Source organism: Stegodyphus dumicola, chromosome 2 (genome assembly GCF_044657685.1).
Source record: "Stegodyphus dumicola isolate Sdum_Otavi_A_Nest chromosome 2, ASM4465768v1".
NCBI lineage: Eukaryota > Metazoa > Arthropoda > Arachnida > Araneae > Eresidae > Stegodyphus > Stegodyphus dumicola.
The window spans coordinates 245,659,103-245,681,106 of NC_140769.1; the positions used below are offsets into that span (position 1 = coordinate 245,659,103).

Sequence of the window (22,004 nt, forward strand, 5' to 3'; positions counted from 1 at the left end):
ATTCGGCGGTTTATATTACGGGACCCCAAGTGATCTCATCTCATATAAACCGCGCTACAAAAATCTAATTTTCTCCGTAATTATCTACATTAATTTCAAGTTAAATCTTAATTTGGAATACAAGTTTAAATGAAAGAATTATTTCAGTTCGTACGAATAGCATACTCAGAAATTATGTAAAACCACAGTGCTTTACTTCGCTAGTGCATTCTCATTAGAATTGAAAAATTTAACCCTTGGCTTTGCCTTTTCTATATTTTCACCTTCAGGTGAGCGGTGTGATTGCATCCTAATTGACTTAATTACCGCGAATGGTCTTAGGGCATAAAATTAAACTATCTGGTAAAAATTCTATGTAATTGTATGCCAGTATTGAAAAAAACAGTCAATCTGATATAAAATGGCTGTGACTTGTTTTGAAAATGAGGCGTAAAAGGTTACCAGCAAGGATATTGTAATAATTAAATATGTAAATTCAAGTGGTGCATATTTTTTAATATTAGAACTTTTTCTTCATTTTTTAAAATTAATTCAGATATCAGTTTTGAATGAATTCATTGAAACCATAAGGGATTAATGTACTGCATTCATTTTTGCTTCACCATCTTCAGATTTAATACAAAAAATTTGTTCTTTTTTGACATCATAAAAATCTTGCTTTGGCAGTACATATACCGAAATTGAAACAATACTGAGATCTTAAAAACTTCACATTTTGCAGGCATTAACAGATACTGGTGGATTATAGCTGTTTTATGTAGTCTGTTTTTTTTCCCCATTTTACTATTCATTTGGCAGCTTTGAAGAAATTTTAATTTTAGATTTCTTTTCATATCAACTTTTATTTATTTATTTATTTAGGTTCCGATTGTCAGAGTTTTGCATACACCTTCAAAAATAAAAGTAGATATCAGTTTCAATCTGACAAATGGTGTCAAAGGTGCAAAGATGCTAAAGGTTGAGTATCTTTTAATGCATTATTTAAAGTATCTGTTGTTTAGTGTTTTTATGGGAAAGACTCATAGTTTAGTTAAAAAATAACTATACATACAATGTAAATAAATGATAATGTAATCATTAATAAGTTTAAGTAAAGTTTTATTTAAAATATGAGCATGTATGTCCTTTTTAAATTAAGTATTAGGCTCTTGATGTATATTGTGAAATTAAGTCACTGCTGTTTAAAGAAATCAGACCACGTTTATTAGGAGTCATCAAAAGTTTCTGTTTAAAAGATAAATTATCTAATTAGTTTACTATATTTAGAAAAAAAATATGGCCTGCATTGAGGCAGTTAGTTGTTTTTAAGTTATAGATCCTTTATTATTAAGACTGTTTGCTAGATTTAAAGTTGGATATAATGTCAAGTCATTATCTAAATTGAACTGTTCTTCAGGGACGTTTTTAACTTTTGCTTCACAGTCTTACCAAATAAGGATTTGTATAATCATTCAAAGTTATCTGGATAATGAGAAATTAAAAGAATTGCCAGTATTTTCTGATTATCTGTAATCCCACCAAGAAGGTTACGAAAAAGTATTCCTGAGGCTTAGCAGTTTGTCATCAAAATAGTTATGTGGCAATCTGTGATATTATTATATTTGCCAAAAAGTATTTAACTGGCAACTAGGTCTACACTTAAACATATCTGCTTTGGCTAGTGCACAGTGCTGATGATGAGTGCAGTTCTTTTGATTTTTAACTAAAAACAGATTGCTATATACATGGGAAAAATAGGAGTTCAGAAAAGCAGAAGTTATTAATGGAAGAGAAATTAAGTGTTTTATTAGGCATTTTCCTGCTTCTTCAGTTTTATTTATTGTTTTTGCATGGAAGTTTTAGTGTGCTACCATTTTGAAAATGGTTATGACCTTTTAGACATTAGCTTAGTAAAAATTAATTGCTAGTGAGTTTGCAAATGCTCTCAGAAATGGCAACAAGTTCACAATTTTTCAGTAGGTGTGTGTGGGGGGGGGATATGTGGATAATTAGAAGTACCAAATTGCCTCTCGTACTCCTGGCAGTCCAATAATGTGCTGTCTTTTAAAGTCAGTTGTTATTATTTTTGGCCAAAATGATTTTTTCTGGTTCAGGTGTTTTCTTTTATCCTTTCTCATTATACCAGAGTTTACATGATATGAAAGTACATGTAAATGCTAGTGATATCTATAAGATTTTCTGCCTCCAAATCCATCTACTGTGACTCTTTTTAGTATAATCTGGCCAAGATGGATACCACACTGCATCCTTTGGTGCTCCATCCAGTTTGTTTAAGAGAATGCCATATCACAAATCAGTGAATTGTGAATCCAGTCTTTTTTTATTATAAAAATGTCTTGCTCCCTGTCACTCTAGGTTTGATAATGTTTGGCCTGTTTCTTCTTTTACTGGAAAACTGTAATCTCAGTTTGAAGCAGCCTGGTAAATTATATTCCTTGAAACAGAAAATAAAATTTAAACCAGTTCAGATTTCAACTAGAACAGAAAACACAGACTTCTTTCTTTTTTTGCTTATTGTCTATGCTATATATGTAACTGCAGTGCTGTTGAATAGAACTTTGTGATGCTTAGATTCACATATTGCATTCATGTGTTTACAAGTATATGTAAATATTTCATTGTTAATTATGATACAAATTTGATTTTTCTCAGTGTGCTTTTTTTTAATTGACATTATTACTTTTTATTTTTAAAGGGATTAATGAAACAGTATCCAGCATTGCCAAAATTAGTTTTAGTTCTTAAACAATATTTAGTTCAAAGAGGCCTAAACGAAGTTTACAATGGTGGTATGAGTTCCTACTGTCTCACATTATTAATAGTCAGTTTTTTACAAGTAAGTTTAAAACTGCATTTATTGGAACAAAATTTTATAAATATCTTGTAAAATTTGCTAATAAAGTATAGTTTGTGTGTGAGAGTTGAATAATTTTTTTGATAATTAAAAATTAAACATGCTGACAGTAATTGAAGGGCTTGTAGCAAGAAAGACCCAGCTCCACATTTTTAAATTTTTGGAAAATAATAATAATAATAAATAAAAATAAATAAATAAAATCAAAAATTCATTTTTTAACTTATGTTCTAAACATTTGTCCTCATTAAATTTGCTAGTAAAAATGACTTTTTACAGTTATCCCAACGGCTTTTTACTCCAATGTAACTTTTTTTTAATAGAAAAAAGGCCCATCTGCCAAAGTGGAGCTGGGCCCTTCTTGCTGCAAGCCCTTCAATTTTCATTTTGCTATATAATTATGTATATCTGCAGTTTTTAAATTGTCTGCAGTCTCTTAAGAATTGATTAAGACACAATTTTTCAAACTGAAATATAATTTTCCATTTATTTTCTGTATAAAAATTTCATTATTGAGGACTTCAAGAAATCAAAATTGACTGTTTGAGAACAGAATAAACTTGAAAAATTATAATTTGGTCTTTGCATAAATCTTGCTCTCAAGCACAATAATCTTCCTGATTGTAAATTGCACATTATAAATTTATATGTAGGAAAAGTACAAGCAGTTACGATTTTTTCTTCATAATGTATTTGTGCAGATATTGCACATTTAGTGATAACAAAATGTCATTTTTCCTAAGGAAGCAATTAATATATTTCACTTTTCATAAAAATTGTTGTTATTACAGCTTTTTATGTTTTAACCACTTGCGCTAAAAAGACGTGCCACGCACGTCGAGATGCTTTTGTCTCAAACTGCGTGCGACGTGAACACCACATCGATAGGCATTTATCGCGAAAATGAAAATAACGTGGTGCACATGTCGCCTAACAACGAGATTGTTTATTTCTTGAGTTACAGCTCTGGATTGCACTCACAGATGTGGAGCAGCATAAATGAGACACTTTACCGCTTTTTATATTTTAGCGCACGGCACAGCAACCTTGAAGTTTAGTCGTAACGCAAGTGGTTAAAAAGAGTAAATTTTGCAAAATTTGTAAAATAAATTTGAAGTTCTTATAATTTATGTAGTGAAATATACATAACTTGTCTGAAGGAGACTTTTTTTTATTTTGTACTAAATAATGTAATTTGTGCAAATTACTTTTATAATAAGTTAATATTTGCAAATTGTAAAAGGGTCACAAATTCATAAAATTTAAGAACTATTGTTGTACATTTTAGTGTTTTCTTATTAAGTTTTATATTATATAGGAGATGTAACATTTAACATGTATTCAGGTCATATTTTTAAAATATAAAAATTAAATAGTGAATTACTGCAAGTATGACCAACTTTCCTTGAGCCTAAAATTTTGGTATATATTTTCTTAAATAATTTTATGCAGCAAATCTTGCTTAAAATTGGTCTTCAGTTCTATTATAAAATAAAACTGCATTTATGAAAAATGAGCTGTCTTCTATTATAATTTGTGTCATCACAAATATTCTTATGAATTTAAAAAGTACTCCTAGAAGAAAGTTTTAAAGTTTCTTTTTGGAATTAGAAGATCTTTCTAGGTGTAAATAACAGCTTTATTTAAAAAAAAAAAAAAATCCTTACTATTATTTAACAAAAAAAAACTTACTACAGCTGTAATTTATCTCTAAAAGTTTATAAAATGTGAAAAATTATAAAAATCTGTAAGTAAAATTACAATAATATCACTCTAAACATTTTTAGGGTTATCATAAACCAAAATGTGAGCCTTCTTCAAATTTGGGAACATTATTAATTGAATTTTTTGAACTTTATGGAATAAATTTCAATTACGAGAAAGTATCAATACACTTCCAAGATGGTGGGAACTACCAACCAAAGGCTAGAGGAACTGGTACCCTTCTCAGTGTTGAAGATCCATGTAATCAGGGTAAATATATGTATTAACTATTATATTTTGGATCTAATTAATAAACTATTGTTATCTTTCATATAATGAAAATAAGGTTATGTAAAATGTTGCATTATAAAAATTGCTTTATTCATGATTCAGACTATATTCAAAAATTAGAATTGTGTTCTGAGAATGATTATTTAAAATAAAATGTAAATTTTATCTATCAAATCTAAAAGAGAGAAAAAGCATTTTTGGGTATTCTCCCAATAGGTGATGTATTTTACTTGACTGTGTAGTTACTTTATTAATCGATAGGTAGCGCCACTAAAATTGTTACTTTTACACATTTTTTTTTCTTCCACCATTTTATTCAAATTTGTATGATCAGATTTTATTATTTAATATTAATAATTTTCAATGTTTTGTAAAATATTTATTTCTGTTACTGTCTTCTATATTGCATGTAATAAAATTTTCAGTGTGCAAATAAAAGGGTGAAATATATATATTTTTTCTTTTACTTAGATTAGCTGGTTTAAATATTTCAATGAATTACTCAATAGTAATATAACTAAAAGTGAGCCCCTAAATGTTATGGATATGATTATATCAAGAATTTCGTGCATGCAGTGAATGAAACAGATAAGAGAGAAGATAAAATACACCTGATTTTGTACTACTATATATAGTTGTTTCAAAACGTATTTACAAACAATTTGCTGAATGTTGAACATTAAAAAAAGAGAGCTTATGAATTTAAGAGAGATAAATTAAGCACTGTTGGCGCTTTAAATAACATTTATTTCATTTACTTCTTATTTCAAATCATTGTAATGTAAATGTGAAAAAATAAATTTCTATTTCAGAGTAAATTGATAACAGAGATTTGAACACAGCATTTTAAAAAATCCTTGCAAATTCAATGGAAAAATTGCATGGGAAAGGAGTATTGCATATACATTTCTATTAAGTGCAGCTCGTCAATTTGACAGCCAGTTTTTGTTGTTTTCCATCTATTGAAAATCTCATTTTGCTAATTTATAAGGTCTCTTGAAACTATTTAATTTCAGTTTCTGTACATGTTTGATTTTGTAAGAGTACATTTTGAGAATGATTCTGAGTATCACCATATGGTTTTAAATTTCAGTTCTTTGGAACCACTACAGCATCACCTGTTGATGAAAAATGTAACTGTTCTGGCAATAAAAGTATTGTTATTTTTCAAAAAAAGATCTCATGCTTTCTATTTCCATGAAAAGAGCATTGTGTTATGCTATAATTTTCAAATTGTTCAATTTTTACTTCTTCTGTTAATTTTGGATCATCCAACAGATACTAGAATTACATTTTTGCCATAAGAAAACAGAGAGCTGTTAAATTGTATACAAGAACTGTTTTTCCATACAATATAGAATATTCAGCTGTTATTTAAAAGAGTTTCAAAATGAAATATATAAATTGATTGATGATAAAAACCAGAATTATGCGTACAATTTTTTTATTGCATTGAGAAATAGAAGTATAAATTTGGAGTTCACGGTAAGAGAATAAAAAGAATTTTAATTATGGCTTATATTGCCCTAAAATAAGGGTTGCCGAAATTTATATCAATAAGAGCATAGTAATTGGCATTTTATGACAAGGAACACTTAACCTTGATTTGTAAGAGAGACTAGTAAGCTTAAGTTGTATCTCATGTATGTTTGCTTTAAAATAGTTAATTCAAAATATATCCTTGTGGATGAGCACTTTGGAAGGTGAATATCTGAACTATCAATGTATAGTAGGCTACTTATGCAAGAAAATATTTAAGTGACACTTGGCTCTATGTATCTTCAGTTAATATAATTTTTCACATTATATCCAGTTGTTAAGGAATGTAAGATCACTAAAATAATCATTGCTTGAATTTTGAATACTATATATATTTAAGAAAATAGATTCTATAGTACATTATGGTGTTCAAAATTAAGAAAACTTTCACATTTGGTCCGTTGTCTTCAGAACTGTTGAATAGATTTTAATGAAATTTGGTAGGAAGTAAAGGGTGGCCAGGAGTGGTATTGCAATCGGGATCACTTGGCAGCATTAAGTATATTTATCAAGTTCATGAGAAGAAAAAATAAAGATAATCACAGAAATTATAAAAATTAATTTTTTATTATTGTTGTCTGAATATCGCAGTGCACTAAAAGATTTAAAAGTCTCTTGTGAAGGCAGATTTTTTTCCCCCAGCAGAAGTAGCATGTGAATATTTTGTGGTATCTAGTTTTCTGGTGGTACCTGTTCTGTGGTATGTAGAAAGTCACTACACCTTTTCCAAATGAGCTTATAAATTGAAAAACAATCCACTTTACAAATCTTAGTAAATTTTTAATCACAGGAAGTGCTATATACTAATGATGTCCATTTTTGATTACAAATTATTTCACTCTGGAAGCGAGTCAAAAAGTGAAGGAGATTAATAAGTGCTGTACATTATATTTCTGGCAAACTAACAAAAGTTATTATAATCATTATAATTATAATTTTTTATTTTAATTAAAAACAATAATTATAATGACAGTTCATAGTAATGTATATAAAAACCTAACATTAATATGAAATATATTCTATGCAACACTCGTACACATGTATGATCATGCATAAGTTTCATTGGTGCAGTAAGGTGTAAAACAAAGGCTGTAAGTTCAAACAAAATTATGTGGGGTTGGTCCTCTGTAACAGTCAAACAGGTCTAGCAAAGTGACTCCATACTGAAAATAAGGCAGTTTTGAAGTCCTTGTAGCAGTTGATATCACTGCTGCAGTAATGCATATTCAGATACTGTTAGATATGAAGGACGCAGCCCAACCATCCTGGAAGACTTTACGTCGCCCCATATGCTAATTTTTTAAATAACTTTTGAATTATGTTGGGTATAATTAAATTCCATGCTTTTATCCACTCACTATTTTTAGACTGGCACGTCACATTTGGCCTCTTTTCGTAAATGTTTTATCCCCTTCCAATACCCACATATTCCACTGTCATTTTAAAATTTCTTTGAGTGATTTATTGATACACACATCTAAAGGTTGAACTAATGGCTTTAATTTGGCTGGAATAACTGCCATGTCTGTATTCCACTCTTTCAATAATTTTGTCATATTATCCATTAGATGGGATCTGAACATGTCCCAAATTAAAAGACTTTCTGGATTCTCTAAGGAGCAGGATGCTTTTGCCAAACATCTTTAATCCACAATTTCACACCATTGTTGTTCATCCAGCCTTTCTCTTGAGCATGAAGGAAAACACTATAAATGGGTTTATATATATAAACACTACCATGGGTTTTAAATTTGTACACTATGGAGAAAAGCATTATGGTGAGGTAAGATTTTTCATTACCTGTTAATTCTATGTGAAATTGTTTTTGTACATTTCACATCACTTGCTTTGTTTTCTGCCATGTAAAAACATTGCTGGAGTTTCATCCATATTTCCAACATGTGACAGTAAATAATTTTCTTTTACTTTTATAGGCCAGTAACATACTTCTGGAAACTTTTAATCTGTTGTCCAAATTTTTCAGAAGCCTTTGCAGAATTTTTCTCTTAGAACTAAATTATTCCATGTCATGAATTGACTACACCAACTCAAAGTTGTTTAAAATTTTTTTCTTTCATTTGCATTCCTTTTTGTCCATTTTAAGGCAAATAAATATACTCTATTTCTTGTTAAAATTAATACATTCTACTGATTTTCTAGAACCCAATTTGCAACAATTTTTTCTAGGATAGGTGATTTTGTTACTCCTTTATGCAAAGCACATTTATTTTTTGGCATACTAAATACTCTAATTTCATTATTCTTTCACTCCAGTTTGGAGCTTTCACCAACACCAAACATCCTTGCTGCAGTACGATTTCCATTTTTTGTAAACTGAATGACTTTGCATTTAAAACCACACTGTGTTTATTTTGTTTGGCGGGAGCCATATTTACTACTAACAGGAACATGTATTTCAAGTAAATTCAATTACTAAAGCCTTTGATGTACACTTCAAAACACGGCTTCAAATGACTACAGGAAGAGGAAACATCTGACCGCAATTGTATGAATTCATTTGTGTCCGAAGTGTATTCTTGGCAGGAGCCATATTTACTGCTAAAAGAAACACTAGATCAATTGTATTTCAAGTAAAGAAAATTCAGCTTACTAAAGCCCTTGATGTACGCTTCAAAATCATGGCTTCAAATGGCTACACAAAGAGGAAACATCAGACTCCAAATTCTGTGAATTCATTTGCATTAGAAGTGCATTCTTACCCCAAATTATGTCCCTCTTTATTCGAAACCCTAGAATAACATGCTTATGCATACCTACATTGAATATAGGCCCCCTCTTTGCAGAATTATATTTACTCTATCAAGCATTTCTCCCACACATGTATTGTTCTCATTGCTTGTCAATTCAGTATACCAATGTTCGCAAGTCTGGGAAAAATCTTCGAATGAAGGACTTCAAAAGATAAGAGCATTGCACGTATATCTTTCAGGTTTCTTTGTAGAAAAAGGGGATAGCATTATACACCAGCATATACGGTATTTAATAATGAAATATAAACTACAAAAAATTAAATGCATATAAATTATAAAAAGAAATTAAGTGCTTTTGTGCTTTCACCCTCAATAATTTTTGCGTGACATCTAATAGATTATGAGCTTCGCTTAGAGAATTCATAATCTAAAACATTCTTCAAATGTATAAGAGGCCATTGTTATTAGTAAATCATGACAGAATATGGTGAATTTTAGCCTTTACAAATAGCACAAATCCTCATTTTAATTCATAAAAATTTGTTTCCGAATGTGAATGAGGAGGAGTTTTGGCATTTTCTGTAGTTTTTTTCTCTTATTTGAATTGTTCATGAAATCCAAATTTTCTTCAAATTTGATTTAAAAACTGAAACCACATAAGAAATTAGAGGATGCCTTCAGATGAAGATAGATCAAGAATCAGTGAGAAAACTGAATTAGAACTTATTAATGGAGAGAATGGTCTCTCACTAACATTTGCTTCAAAATCAATGTTCTGTGCACCATATTAAACTGGCCAACTCTTTTGTGAGCAAAAGTTAATGGGGCTTAAACACAACCACCGTCATGTAGCTTTTTGGAAACAGTATCCCTTGAAAATTGGCTTCTTGTGACCACATGAAAATTAAAAAAGAGCTGAAAAGCTGTTGCACTTCCTGTTATATGTTGATGAAGTGGAAAAATATGGATTCTCTTTGTCTGTCAGGGTTCCTAGACAATCATATTCTGGCTTTCTCTTGACAGATCTGGTATCTTTAAACTGTTCCCTTAAGTTCTAAGGCCCACCAGTGACTGAGCGGTAAAGCCGCTAAACACTGGTCGTTCACTCTGAGGTTCTAATCCCCCAAACAGGCTGGCTGCATGGGCTTTCTCATGGTTTCTTCCATGTGTAATGTGTATATGAGGCAGTTTCCCTTAGAAAGTCTCCACAAAGGCATCCCTCCTCTTAGGCAGATAGACCTCAAGGCTTTGCCATAATCACATAAATCAAACCTTAAATTCTATGTTATGCTATTTTTTACATTGTCTGTAGCAATCTGTGCTTGAAAGTCTGTAGCAATCTGTACTTGAAACTGTCCTGCTTTCAGTCTCATGATGATTCTCCATCTCATTCCATCATCCAAACATTGGTAATTTGTCATTTCAACTGTGCATTTTAAATTTCTCCAGATATTAGGGTGGAGATAATAAATAAATAAGCCACAAAAGTTGCCAAGGAACATGAGGGATGAAGTGCAGAAAATGTTATGTGTGCCTGTAATGGTCCATGCCATAACTACTCCTACTTGCACATGAACTCTTGCATATTCAACACTAAATATTTAGATTTTTTTGTTTGGAAGTATAATTTGTGTCTTTTGCTCAGTATTTATCAAGAAAGTCATGAAAATTTGCAGTTTTTAAAAAATTTTCATCAGTGTATTTTAAAACACAATTAAGAGTGCTTTTTTTTAAATACATTTTTTAATAAAGAATTCCCGAATGTTTTTATTTTTCATCAATATTTTTACCAGACAACTATAAATTGAGCTATTTTAAGTTTTATGTTGTTAAAAGTCTTCCTTACTCTGGAACTTGATTAATACAATTGCTTTTACTGTATAGTTTAATTATATTTCTATTCACAAATTGTTTCCTGCATAATTTTAAAGGCTGTTCCCACTGGGGTTTATCTGAGTTAATGGAGACAACTGACATAGCCAACCCATCTCGAAAACCAGTTTTTTTCCATAGGGCAGCAAGTAGAAAAATCTGAACTGCAGACATAGCGGAGCTAGTCGACACATGAAACTGGCTCTGTTAGCTCAGATAAACCCCAGTGGGAACGGCCCTTTAGAGTTCATAGCAAAACTTGTGTTAATGTTCTTCAAAATAATGTCACCAGGCTGCTTTTTTTTTTTTTTTTTTTTTTTTTTTTTTTTACTGGAGTGCTTTTACTTCATAGTAAACATGCTCACTTTTCTTTAATGCAATTTATGCAGAATTATTCCTTTCCAGTTTCTAGGAAGTCTTATGTTTTATATCATTATCGATTTTGCAAATATAATAACAAAAATAAAATTTTTAGAAAAAATGCATCATAACTTAGCTCAACTAGTATAAATTTCCTCAATTACAAGAGCACAACCCAAACTGAGCTAAGATAGTAGTATATATATAGTATTTAGTAAATGTTTTCATTATTTTTGAAGAAAATAATAGCATGGTATAAGGAGAACTGACTGTCATTGTAACCAAAAGTAGAACAGTTGAGTTCACATTCTTTGCCACATAAGTAAAAGAAGGAATTTTTGGTGTTACGTTCATGTTGCAGAGAGACATGACCTTTGCTTGGAAATATAATAAAAAAAAATCTAACATTCTTTGATAGTAAATATTTTAGAAATTGTATTAGAAGATGAAATGGAGAAAGATTGGTGTTTAGAAGAACTGTCACAAAAAGAGGAGATTTATGATGAAAAGTTTGCATATAAAATTATACTAGTGAGGCTTAAAATAGTTTGTTAATTTTCTTAACAATTATATCTATAATTTTGGTTCTTTTAGGTAAAAATGATTTTAATTGCAGTCTCTTCTTAATTATTCTAAGATTTTGACCTAATTTCAAATTATAATATCAGAAGATAACCAATACATGCAAAATGTTTATACGATTCTGAAGCAGAATTTTATATGTATCTTTAGCATCATATATATTTTTATTTATTGTAGGTAATGATGTTGCTAAAGGAACATATTTAATGCACCTTTTAAAAATGTCTTTTCAAAATGCTTTCCTTGTTCTTCATAAAGCAGTGACTGACAGTGCAGCAGTGAAAAGGTGAGGTCTTTGTTAATAGATAAAAATTTTGTGATACTGTACATATGTATATGTATTAATTGAATATATACACACACATATATATTCAGTTAATGAACTGCAATCAACAAATTTTCAACAATTTCACTGTCTTTTGGCTGTTTAATAAAAGGGAGCTTTTCTAAATTGTGGTACAATGTTCCAGTGCCAAATGTTCAGTATGTCACCATGGGAAATCGCATTCTGCAAGCATGTGATTATGCCATTCATTGATGCATTTGATTCTGTGGAAGCAGCTTCACTGCAGATCATATCTCTAATTGTGCTGGAATGTTGTGTTACTGATGTGTACCTAGGGTTTTTATAGCTCCAGAACCAAAAATCCATTGTCATCAAGTTTGATTGTTGTTTCGATCAATGACAGGCAACAGCTCATTTGATTGGAATTGGACACTGCTGTGAAGAACTGCTTTACTGAGGCTGCTATATAAGAGTGTCACCATCTTGCATAAATAGGGGAATTTCTATAAGTTCTCGTTTTCTTGAAAATGCTATGATGTTCTCACTTAGCATTTTCAGATAATAGTTATGTGTTATAAAGCACATTTTACATATGTCTGTTATAGGAAGAATGGGCTTCTGATGATAGATGCTTTGAAATCACTTCACATGCTGTTTCCATAGCATTTTCATGTGTATGCTTGAAGATCCTTTGCTCATGTTTGACAGTTATGGATATCAAAGTGAAAAATACCTCTTCACAATGAAAAACATGTTTCATCTGTTCAGAGGATATTCAAAATCTATTGTGGATCTGTATCAATATTTTCTATTGCCATGTGGCAAAGGTCTTTCATTTATAGATATCACTTGGTTGCATCTCATATAGCAGTTGCAACCTTTGGAGATAAAAGTCCAACTCACTATATAAGATCTGCAAAGCTGATGAGTTTGGTAGCTGTAGAGTCTTGCAGTTTCCCAAAGTGCTGTTAATACCATTCATTGATTGTACTGCTAGGATCACTGCATATTATTTCTCTTGGTTTGAAAAGGCATGCAAGAGTTTTTAGTACTATTACAGTGAATTGGTCTTAGCATGTTTTTATTGATATTGTCTTAACGATCAAAGTTAACTTTAAGTAACTTATCATTAAAGATTGCGAACATTAAAGAATGCAAAATTTTGCAGGGGAACAACTTTAGTTAAAGTTGATTTCATTTTGATACTTAAGTTTTCTTTGGTGTCGTGCCATCTATTTATGAAATTATGAATTTTTCCTTAGTGGAAAAAAATTTGAGTTCATAACATGAAATTTGGGGCAAACTATATTCATCAGTGACTAGTCATACACTTCTTTTATGAATATTTTAAAAGTGATTTTTGGACCCTATGTTAGACATTTTCATTGTCAATGAAATGGAATTTTTTACAAATATTTGTTTAATAAGACCTTTATGTTATGGGTCACTTTTGTTCCATTAAAAAGCTAAATACAGAGCATTGGATTCAGAGAAATTACCTTTGTTGGCTGCATGTAAATACATGCTGTTTCAAAAATAGAAAATTTTCTCCCTTGCAGTAAAGGTTGAATGAAAAGGCACAGAAAACGCTAATGTCTGTAGCAGTCTGGGGTGAATTCATTATCATGGATGATAATGCCAGGCCGCATCGTGCTCAGCTAGCATACAATTTCCTTTTTGATGAAGGAATCCTTTGAATGGATTCTCCAGCACATGGCACAGATATGAAATTAATAGAACATGTTTGGGAGAGAGAATGGTTGCTGGTCTCTAATCACCCCAGAAACGATTGAGCAGTTTGAAAGCTCTCTTCTTCAGAAGTGAGAGAGAATACCCAGTTCCTCATTGATCCCATACCTCATAGGAGTGTGACATTGCTTTCTGTCAAGGGAAAAATATCTTTTATTGAAACTCATTTTTATCCAAGAAATCACATTGTTGTTTGTTTGCATAATAATATACACAAATTGTGCATTATTTTTTTACCAACAAATATAGACAATGAAATTTAATTATTCCTTTTTCATTGCTTCTTTTTCTTTTCTTATGTCTTACAATGCTTATGCATTATATATGTCACAGAAACATTTTCTTGTCAGCAGCTTATACAGTCAAAAGTCGTTAATTCGGACCATAATTCGGAATGATCTATAATCCGGACCTCAAAACTAAAAACTTTCTGCGCATGCGCCGCGTTTACACATGCGCATAGGCGTTTACTCGTGCGCGTAAGACCCTTTACGACTGCGCATATGAGTGTGCGCAAGTGCAGAATACGTTTTCGCGTGCGCGTTTTATTATAATGGACGTATAAGCTAAAATTGTCTAATTATTTATTTCAGTTAATGTTGATGATTGCGTTGTTCCTTAATTTTCGAATTGGATCCGGCTTATTATTTTTTGCAGACTCTAAGAGCAATTTTATAAAAGTAAGCTTAAACTTTCGATTATATCAAATAGAATTTCCGATATATATTTGTTAATATGTAAAGGATCTAAAGCGAAAGTATGTTTTGAAATCCGAAATCTGTTTATCAATTTCACGCTGCTCGGCGGGGGGATCGCCGCGCGGCGGGCGCGTAATGAATTGGAAGTTGATCTGTCATTACTATCTTTATCTTCAGCGCAGATGTTTTTATTTTATTTGGCTTATAATTCCTTACCAAATGTAGTATTTCATCTCGATATGCTCCGTCTTTGATATGATTTAAAACAAGTTCCTCATCATTATAATTCGCTTTCGATAGCGAAGAAAGTAACAGAGGTTATTGAAAACGAAAAAATTTCGATTGACAAATTAGTCGGTGTTCTCGACACAGCAATTATAGGACTTGAACAGCGTAACTTTGTAACTGAACAAGAAATTATGTCTGTTTAATAGAATTAAAGAGAAAGTATTATCACATGAAACGAAGCAAAACTTAAACAACTTACATTGAAAGAAATGTTTAATAAAGTAAACAAATAAATATTAAGCTTTTTCTTTTTGCAAATTTTGATACCCTTTAGATCATAATTGTTCTTTATTTCATAAATTACGGTTTCATATTTTTAATTTTAGAATTTCTGCATGCCATCTTACGAGATTTAAACTGATGATCTATAATCCGGAAAAATCGATAATCCAGAATCGCCGAAGTCCCGACGAGTCCGGATTAACGACTTTTGACTGTATCCCAAATCATAACATCCCCTAAGAGCAGTGTGTGTATGCATATATATATATATAGATAGATATAGATATATGTGTATGTATGCATGTATATATGTATATATATCAGTACAGTCAAAAGTCGTTAATCCGGACTCGTCGGGACTTCGGCGATTCCGGATTATCGATTTTTCCGGATTATAGATCATCAGTTTAAATCTCGTAAGATGGCATGCAGAAATTCTAAAATTAAAAATATGAAACCGTAATTTATGAAATAAAGAACAATTATGATCTAAAGGGTATCAAAATTTGCAAAAAGAAAAAGCTTAATATTTATTTGTTTACTTTATTAAACATTTCTTTCAATGTAAGTTGTTTAAGTTTTGCTTCGTTTCATGTGATAATACTTTCTCTTTAATTCTATTAAACAGACATAATTTCTTGTTCAGTTACAAAGTTACGCTGTTCAAGTCCTATAATTGCTGTGTCGAGAACACCGACTAATTTGTCAATCGAAATTTTTTCGTTTTCAATAACCTCTGTTACTTTCTTCGCTATCGAAAGCGAATTATAATGACGAGGAACTTGTTTTAAATCATATCAAAGACGGAGCATATCGAGATGAAATACTACATTTGGTAAGGAATTATAAGCCAAATAAAATAAAAACATCTGCGCTGAAGATAAAGATAGTGTTGACAGAACAACTTCCAATTCATTACGCGCCCGCCGCGCGGCGATCCCCCCGCCGAGCAGCGTGAAATTGATAAACAGATTTCGGATTTCAAAACATACTTTCGCTTTAGATCCTTTACATATTAACAAATATATATCGGAAATTCTATTTGATATAATCGAAAGTTTACGCTTACTTTTATAAAATTGCTCTTAGAGTCTGCAAAAAATAATAAGCCGGATCCAATTCGAAAATTAAGGAACAACGCAATCATCAACATTAACTATCCATGCAGTGTTTTAAATGAACATTATTGTATAATTAAAAAAAAATTCAACAGTCAGTTTCTCTTAGAAAGTCCTCCAAGGCATTCCTTTTCTTAGGTAGATAGCCCTCAAATACTTTTCTATACTCAATCAAACCAAACTAAAACTAAAAAATTTTATTATTCTAGTGAAATACATTTAAAGCAAATGCATGTGCTATATGCACTTCCCTCCAAAAGTTAAGGAACAACATGTTTTTCAAAACTCCCATTACAAAAATGTTAGTAACGTTTAAATTCACCATTCATATGCATGACAATAACAAAGTTTAAGAAAATATATGCGAAAACAATAGCTACCACTTTTATTTTATAGAAAGAAATACTTATATAAAAGTTGGAGGAAAAAAACGAAAAAATTGTAATTTTTGTTCACGAGGGTTGATCTTCAGTTGTTATTACAGTTTTGTGAACAATATGCAGGAGAGTCTATCAATGTCCAGGAGAAGTTGCCCAATTTGTGGAAGTGGTGGATGATCGGATGGATGAAAATTAGGATATTACAACCTAATGCTACTAGACGTCTCAATGTCTCTCGTATTGTGGTCCACCAATTATGGAATCATTTTAAATCTGAGGATTCTGTGTCTAAAAGACATGTTCCAGGCAGACCTACGAAGGGATTATTATTCTGTAATGGAATCTGTTATGGTTGCTTGAGGAAAATTAAAAAAAGGAGAGAACCAGTTTGTTGGTTTATACAAGCTTCTGTGTTTATTTAAAAGAACTAAAAAGATCCCTTTATTTAAAAATTTAAGAGAAGAACGAATTCTAGATGATTTCTTTTTAAAACTTTTTTTTTTAAAGTTTTTAACTGTTGTAAGTAAACTGTTGTGAAAAATCATTTAAAGTGAATTTCTTTTTCTAGGCATAATAAGAACATTTTTGAGTAATATTACAATCATTATTATTACATTATTCTTTGATTTAATTATGTTATTATTTGAGTAATATTGTAATCATTATTATTTGATTTAATTATATTATTATTTGAGTAATATAATAATCATTATTTTTTATACTAATAAGAAATCCTCAGTTGTTTTTTGTGAATCTGATGTTATTGTGAAAGTTATTATCTTGTGCTTCTAGGTCTCCATATAGTTTTCTGCAGTTGATACTTAAAATTGATGATGAAGTTTTACGAGAACGTGAATGGAGGTCTCGCAGTTATCATAGTATTATGAGCTCATTATCGCTTATTAGTCTTTCAGAGTAAGAAAAAATATTTAATTATAGTTAATAACATTTTATGTACTCAAGTTGTAAAATGATTTATATATATATATTATATTTAGGTGCCATAAATGTTTGAACTTTAGTTTCTGTATCATATATTTTAAACTTAATGCAGAAAATTCCTGCAATTAAAATTTTTAAATTACTACCTTATAGGTATAGCAAAAAATTTACATACTGGAAAGAGTAATTTCAGAATTAAGTCGACCATCGTTTTGTACGTAGCGTATCCAGAAACTAAGTACCGTTTCATTCTAGCGCCGTCGCAGCGCTGTGGTAGGCGTCCTGCGCATGCGCACTAGTCTTTCTTGTTCACTGACTTTCAATTGTCGCCACTTTGGTTGCTCTATGTTGTGTTTTCAGTTTACTGTGCACATTCAAAATGTTTAAGACAATTAGTTCTTCCGCTGACTGTGAGATTCATGCCGTGATTAAATTTTTGTACTCTAGGAATGTTAAACTGACCGAAATTCATCGTCAAGTGACAGAAGTTTACGGTGAATACGCGATAAGTGATGGAATGGTGAGAAAGTGGGTAAGAATGTTTAATGCAGGTCGAACAAATGTCCACGCCGAGGCTCGGAATGGTCGGCCTTCTGTTGTCACCGATGATTTGGTAAGGAAAGTTGATGAAGCAATTCATGAGAACAGACGCTTCGTAATGACAACTCTTCCAGAGGCATTTCCACAAATTTCACGTACTGTTTTGTTCGAAATTGTGTCTGACCGCTTGAATTATCGCAAACTGTGTTCCCAATGGGTTCCAAAAATGCTCACTGATGTTCACAAAACAAAGCGACTTGGTAGTGCCCTGACATTTCTCACGCTGTACAGTGATGAGGGAGAAAACTTTTTAAACCAAATTGTGACAGGTGATGAAACTTGGGTGTGTCATTTCACACCAGAATCAAAACAACAATCGATGGAGCGGAGATACACTCATTCTCCGAAAAAACAAAATTTCAAAGTGACAATGTCATCACAAAAAATCATGTGCACTGTCTTCTGGGATAGGAAAGGCGTTTTGCTTACTGAATTTCTTCCCAGAGGTGAAACCATTAATGCGGCACGATATTGTGATACTTTAACAAAACTAAGGCATGCCATTCAAAACAAACAGAGAGGAATGCTCAGTAAAGGAATTGTGTTGCTCCATGACAATGCTCGGCCCCATACTGCTGGTGTCACTCAATCGTTAATTCGACAGTTTCATTGGGAGCAGTTCGATCACCCGCCGTACAGCCCGGACTTGGCGCCGTCCGACTATCACTTGTTCGTGCACATGAAGTGCGAGCTTGGTGGCAAGCGCTTTGGATCTGACGATGACACGAAAAATGCTGTGGAGTCGTGGTTATCGAAACTGGCGGGAAGTTTCTTTGACGACGGTATACAAAAACTGGTCACCTGCTATGACAAGTGTTTGATTATTGGCGGAAACTATGTTGAAAAATAGTTTAAGACATGTATTTTCATGTAAAAATAAAATTGGATTCGAAAAAAAATTGTTTTACTATTTTTTTTTTCAAAACAGTACTTAGTTTCCGAATATGCCTCATAGTAATTCATATAATTTCTAGCATTAATGAAAAGTCATCTGAAAATTCTCTTTTGCATTTTATTCAGCACAATTCTCTCTCTGAATTCCTTCAGCTATGCTGAATTTTCACTTTTTGAGATTTATTCTCCTTTTGGGGTAGTTGTTGAAGTTGCAAATTTTCAGATCAGGGGAACAAGAGGAGAAAATAATGGGAACAATGCTGTTTGACATTTGATCGATGTATGGGTTCAGCATTATGATGATGAATGATGCAATTCAAAATGGTCCACACTTGTAAGCTTCTAAACCTTAGACATTTATGCCATATAAAGGTCTGCAGTTATTATTTTTTCTTGGGAAATGAATTTCTGAAAAATATGTCTCTGGTATTAGAAAACAAAATTGGCATTGATTTCGCAGTGCTTCTGATTTACCCACATTTGTAGGAGTGGAGATAATGGGCCCTTTCATTATGAGAACTTTTATTTGATTTTTTTAAAATACACATAAAAGCTTAGTTTTAATGCCTGATTATGACATATTTCCATAATTATTATGAATTGTTGCAGTATCTTTTGGTTGTGACAAATCTATATTCATCTTTGTTTTGCTGAACAGCAGGAAGAAAGAGAATGTTCAAAGTTGTTCTTATGTTTTCAGAATTAGTGGAATCATTTAATCAATTCTTAGTGTCTGTCCTTTTTTCTTAGTGTCGTAGATTCGTAAGCTTACATGATCTCTGATGTCATCACAAAATCAGTCTCTCAGGGTTCCACAAGTTGCACTTCAATTCATGGTTATAATATTATGTATATAAATTTTGTGAATCTTAAAACCAAATTGATAATTTTCTGTTGTTTACATATACATTTCTCTTTTAAAAATAATTCTCAGTTAATTTAGGTATTTATTTTTCAGTTAATTTATTCGAATCCATTGTCAGGCGCTTTCTCAATTTTGGATTTAACATTCCTGTATTGATTCCTTTGAGTTCAAGGTTTTGCAGTGTTTCCTACTTTACTTTAACTGCTGATGCTTTTCGGTTAATATTCCATACTGATATTGAACATATTTCACGTTATCAGATTCTGACTGCTAATAAAATGCTATGTTCATTCATCCTTAAATTTGTTTGTGTTGTTTTTTATAAATGGGGTCTTGCTTTGATTTTTAAGTCATTATAATTGCCTTCAGTTCACACTTATATAACTTGCAACTAACTTTTGTGTTGCTTGTTTTCATTCTTTCTAGCCAATTCTCAAACATGTGTATATTAAGCCAAGTATTTTGAAAGATGACGTTGAATTTTTGCTTGTTACTTATTAATGTTTTGGTCAACACAGCATATAATATCACTTTGGAATTCAACTCTTGGATTACCCAAATGTTAAACAAAGTACTCAATGTAACACATAAAAATACCAGTTACCAGTGTTGGTACTGAGTGTATATTCACTCGTTGGCTACAATCGCAAGATTGCCAGTACCCAACTTTAATTTAAGCCTAAATAAATTATTACTTTTAATTATAAATAATTTCAACAATCAATATTTTAACATAGATGAACTTTATGATATATTAAGAAAAAATTTAAAGTAGCAAAAAGTAGTGCAAGGAAATGTTGTTGCTGTACTTTTTGAATTTGGATACATCATTTTCTTGCACAGAAAATTCACAAAATCGCATATACATAAATTTTAGTAGCATAGGTTTATTAAAAGTAGTAAATGAAAAAAATCACACAATCTGGCAACACTTGACATTGGTGGAAATTAAGTTAAAGTTGCCCTCTGTTTGCCAAATGTACCTTGGAATTTTATTGATTTCATCTTTATTTTTTAAAGAATTTGTAAGAGAAACCCAGTTGTCTGCTACCTATCTTATTAAGTTAGGGAAATATTAAAGTACTTAATAAAAATTGAAAACTTATTGACTGGTTATTACTATGTCTTAATACTAAAATTTCTATTGCAGTCCAACAGCAAAGCAAAGTTCTAGTTCTGTTACTTCCAGCCCAAATTATTCAAAAAAGAAAAAAACGAGGTACTTAAACATATCTACTTTGCATTTGTAACTAAAATAATTAAAGATATTTATTGCAGGGATGTGCAAAAATAGTTGCCAAGATATCAAAAGCCATAATAATCACAATGACCACTATCATCTTTTTTTAAATTTAATTAATTAATTAATTAATTAATTTTTTTTTTTTTTTTTGCTACAGAATATGCACTTTAAAAAAAAAAAAAAAAAAAAAAAAAAAAGCTGTGGGAACATGAAAAATAAGCTATGCCCTCACCGGGATTCGAGTTCCTGACATTACAAGCTAGGCAGATATGCTTTCCATTTACACCACAGAGGCACACTCTAAAGAGAGAGAAAAACCTTATGTTCTCCTCCACTTAAAAGGCGACTGGAGAGGCTGGGGACCCAATCTCCAAACCTGGTGGTGGCTAATTATCATTCGCCACCTTTTACTTTGGATTCCACTTGTAGAAAGTCTTAAGTTGTGATAATGAAAAATTAACAGTGCCCTTGCTAGGACTTGAACTCTTGATCTTCTGAGCTAGCTGGAAGTGCTGACCAATTAACAGCATGATGGCAAGTCAAGTCGTAAGGAAGATGAAAAACATTACATATTATCACTCTTAATATCACACATTATATTATCACTCTTAATATCAATATTATTTTTTTGAATAGTTTTAGTATTCCATTTATGATTTGTTTATTTAAAATTTGGTATTGTAATCATTTGTTTGAAAAACTAAGATGTCTCCCTAGTAGACTGCATTGTTTACTAAATAAAAAATATTAAAAATTTTGTTAGAGTGAAAAATGCATTTACATTTATATATATTTAAGTGTTACTA

General features: G+C 31.2%; 1 protein-coding gene across 1 annotated transcript in view; it reads left to right on the forward strand.

The window, feature by feature from the left end:
- The window catches only part of LOC118180149 (terminal nucleotidyltransferase 4B-like), a 48,409-nt gene that overhangs the window by 22,099 nt on the left and 4,306 nt on the right, over positions 1-22,004 (forward strand). Inside the window, exons 5-10 of the mRNA XM_035349281.2 lie at positions 862-957; positions 2,696-2,836; positions 4,642-4,828; positions 12,091-12,199; positions 17,447-17,569; positions 21,106-21,174. Of these exons, the coding sequence (XP_035205172.1) occupies positions 862-957; positions 2,696-2,836; positions 4,642-4,828; positions 12,091-12,199; positions 17,447-17,569; positions 21,106-21,174 (725 nt within the window). The remainder of the gene's footprint in view (positions 1-861; positions 958-2,695; positions 2,837-4,641; positions 4,829-12,090; positions 12,200-17,446; positions 17,570-21,105; positions 21,175-22,004) is intronic.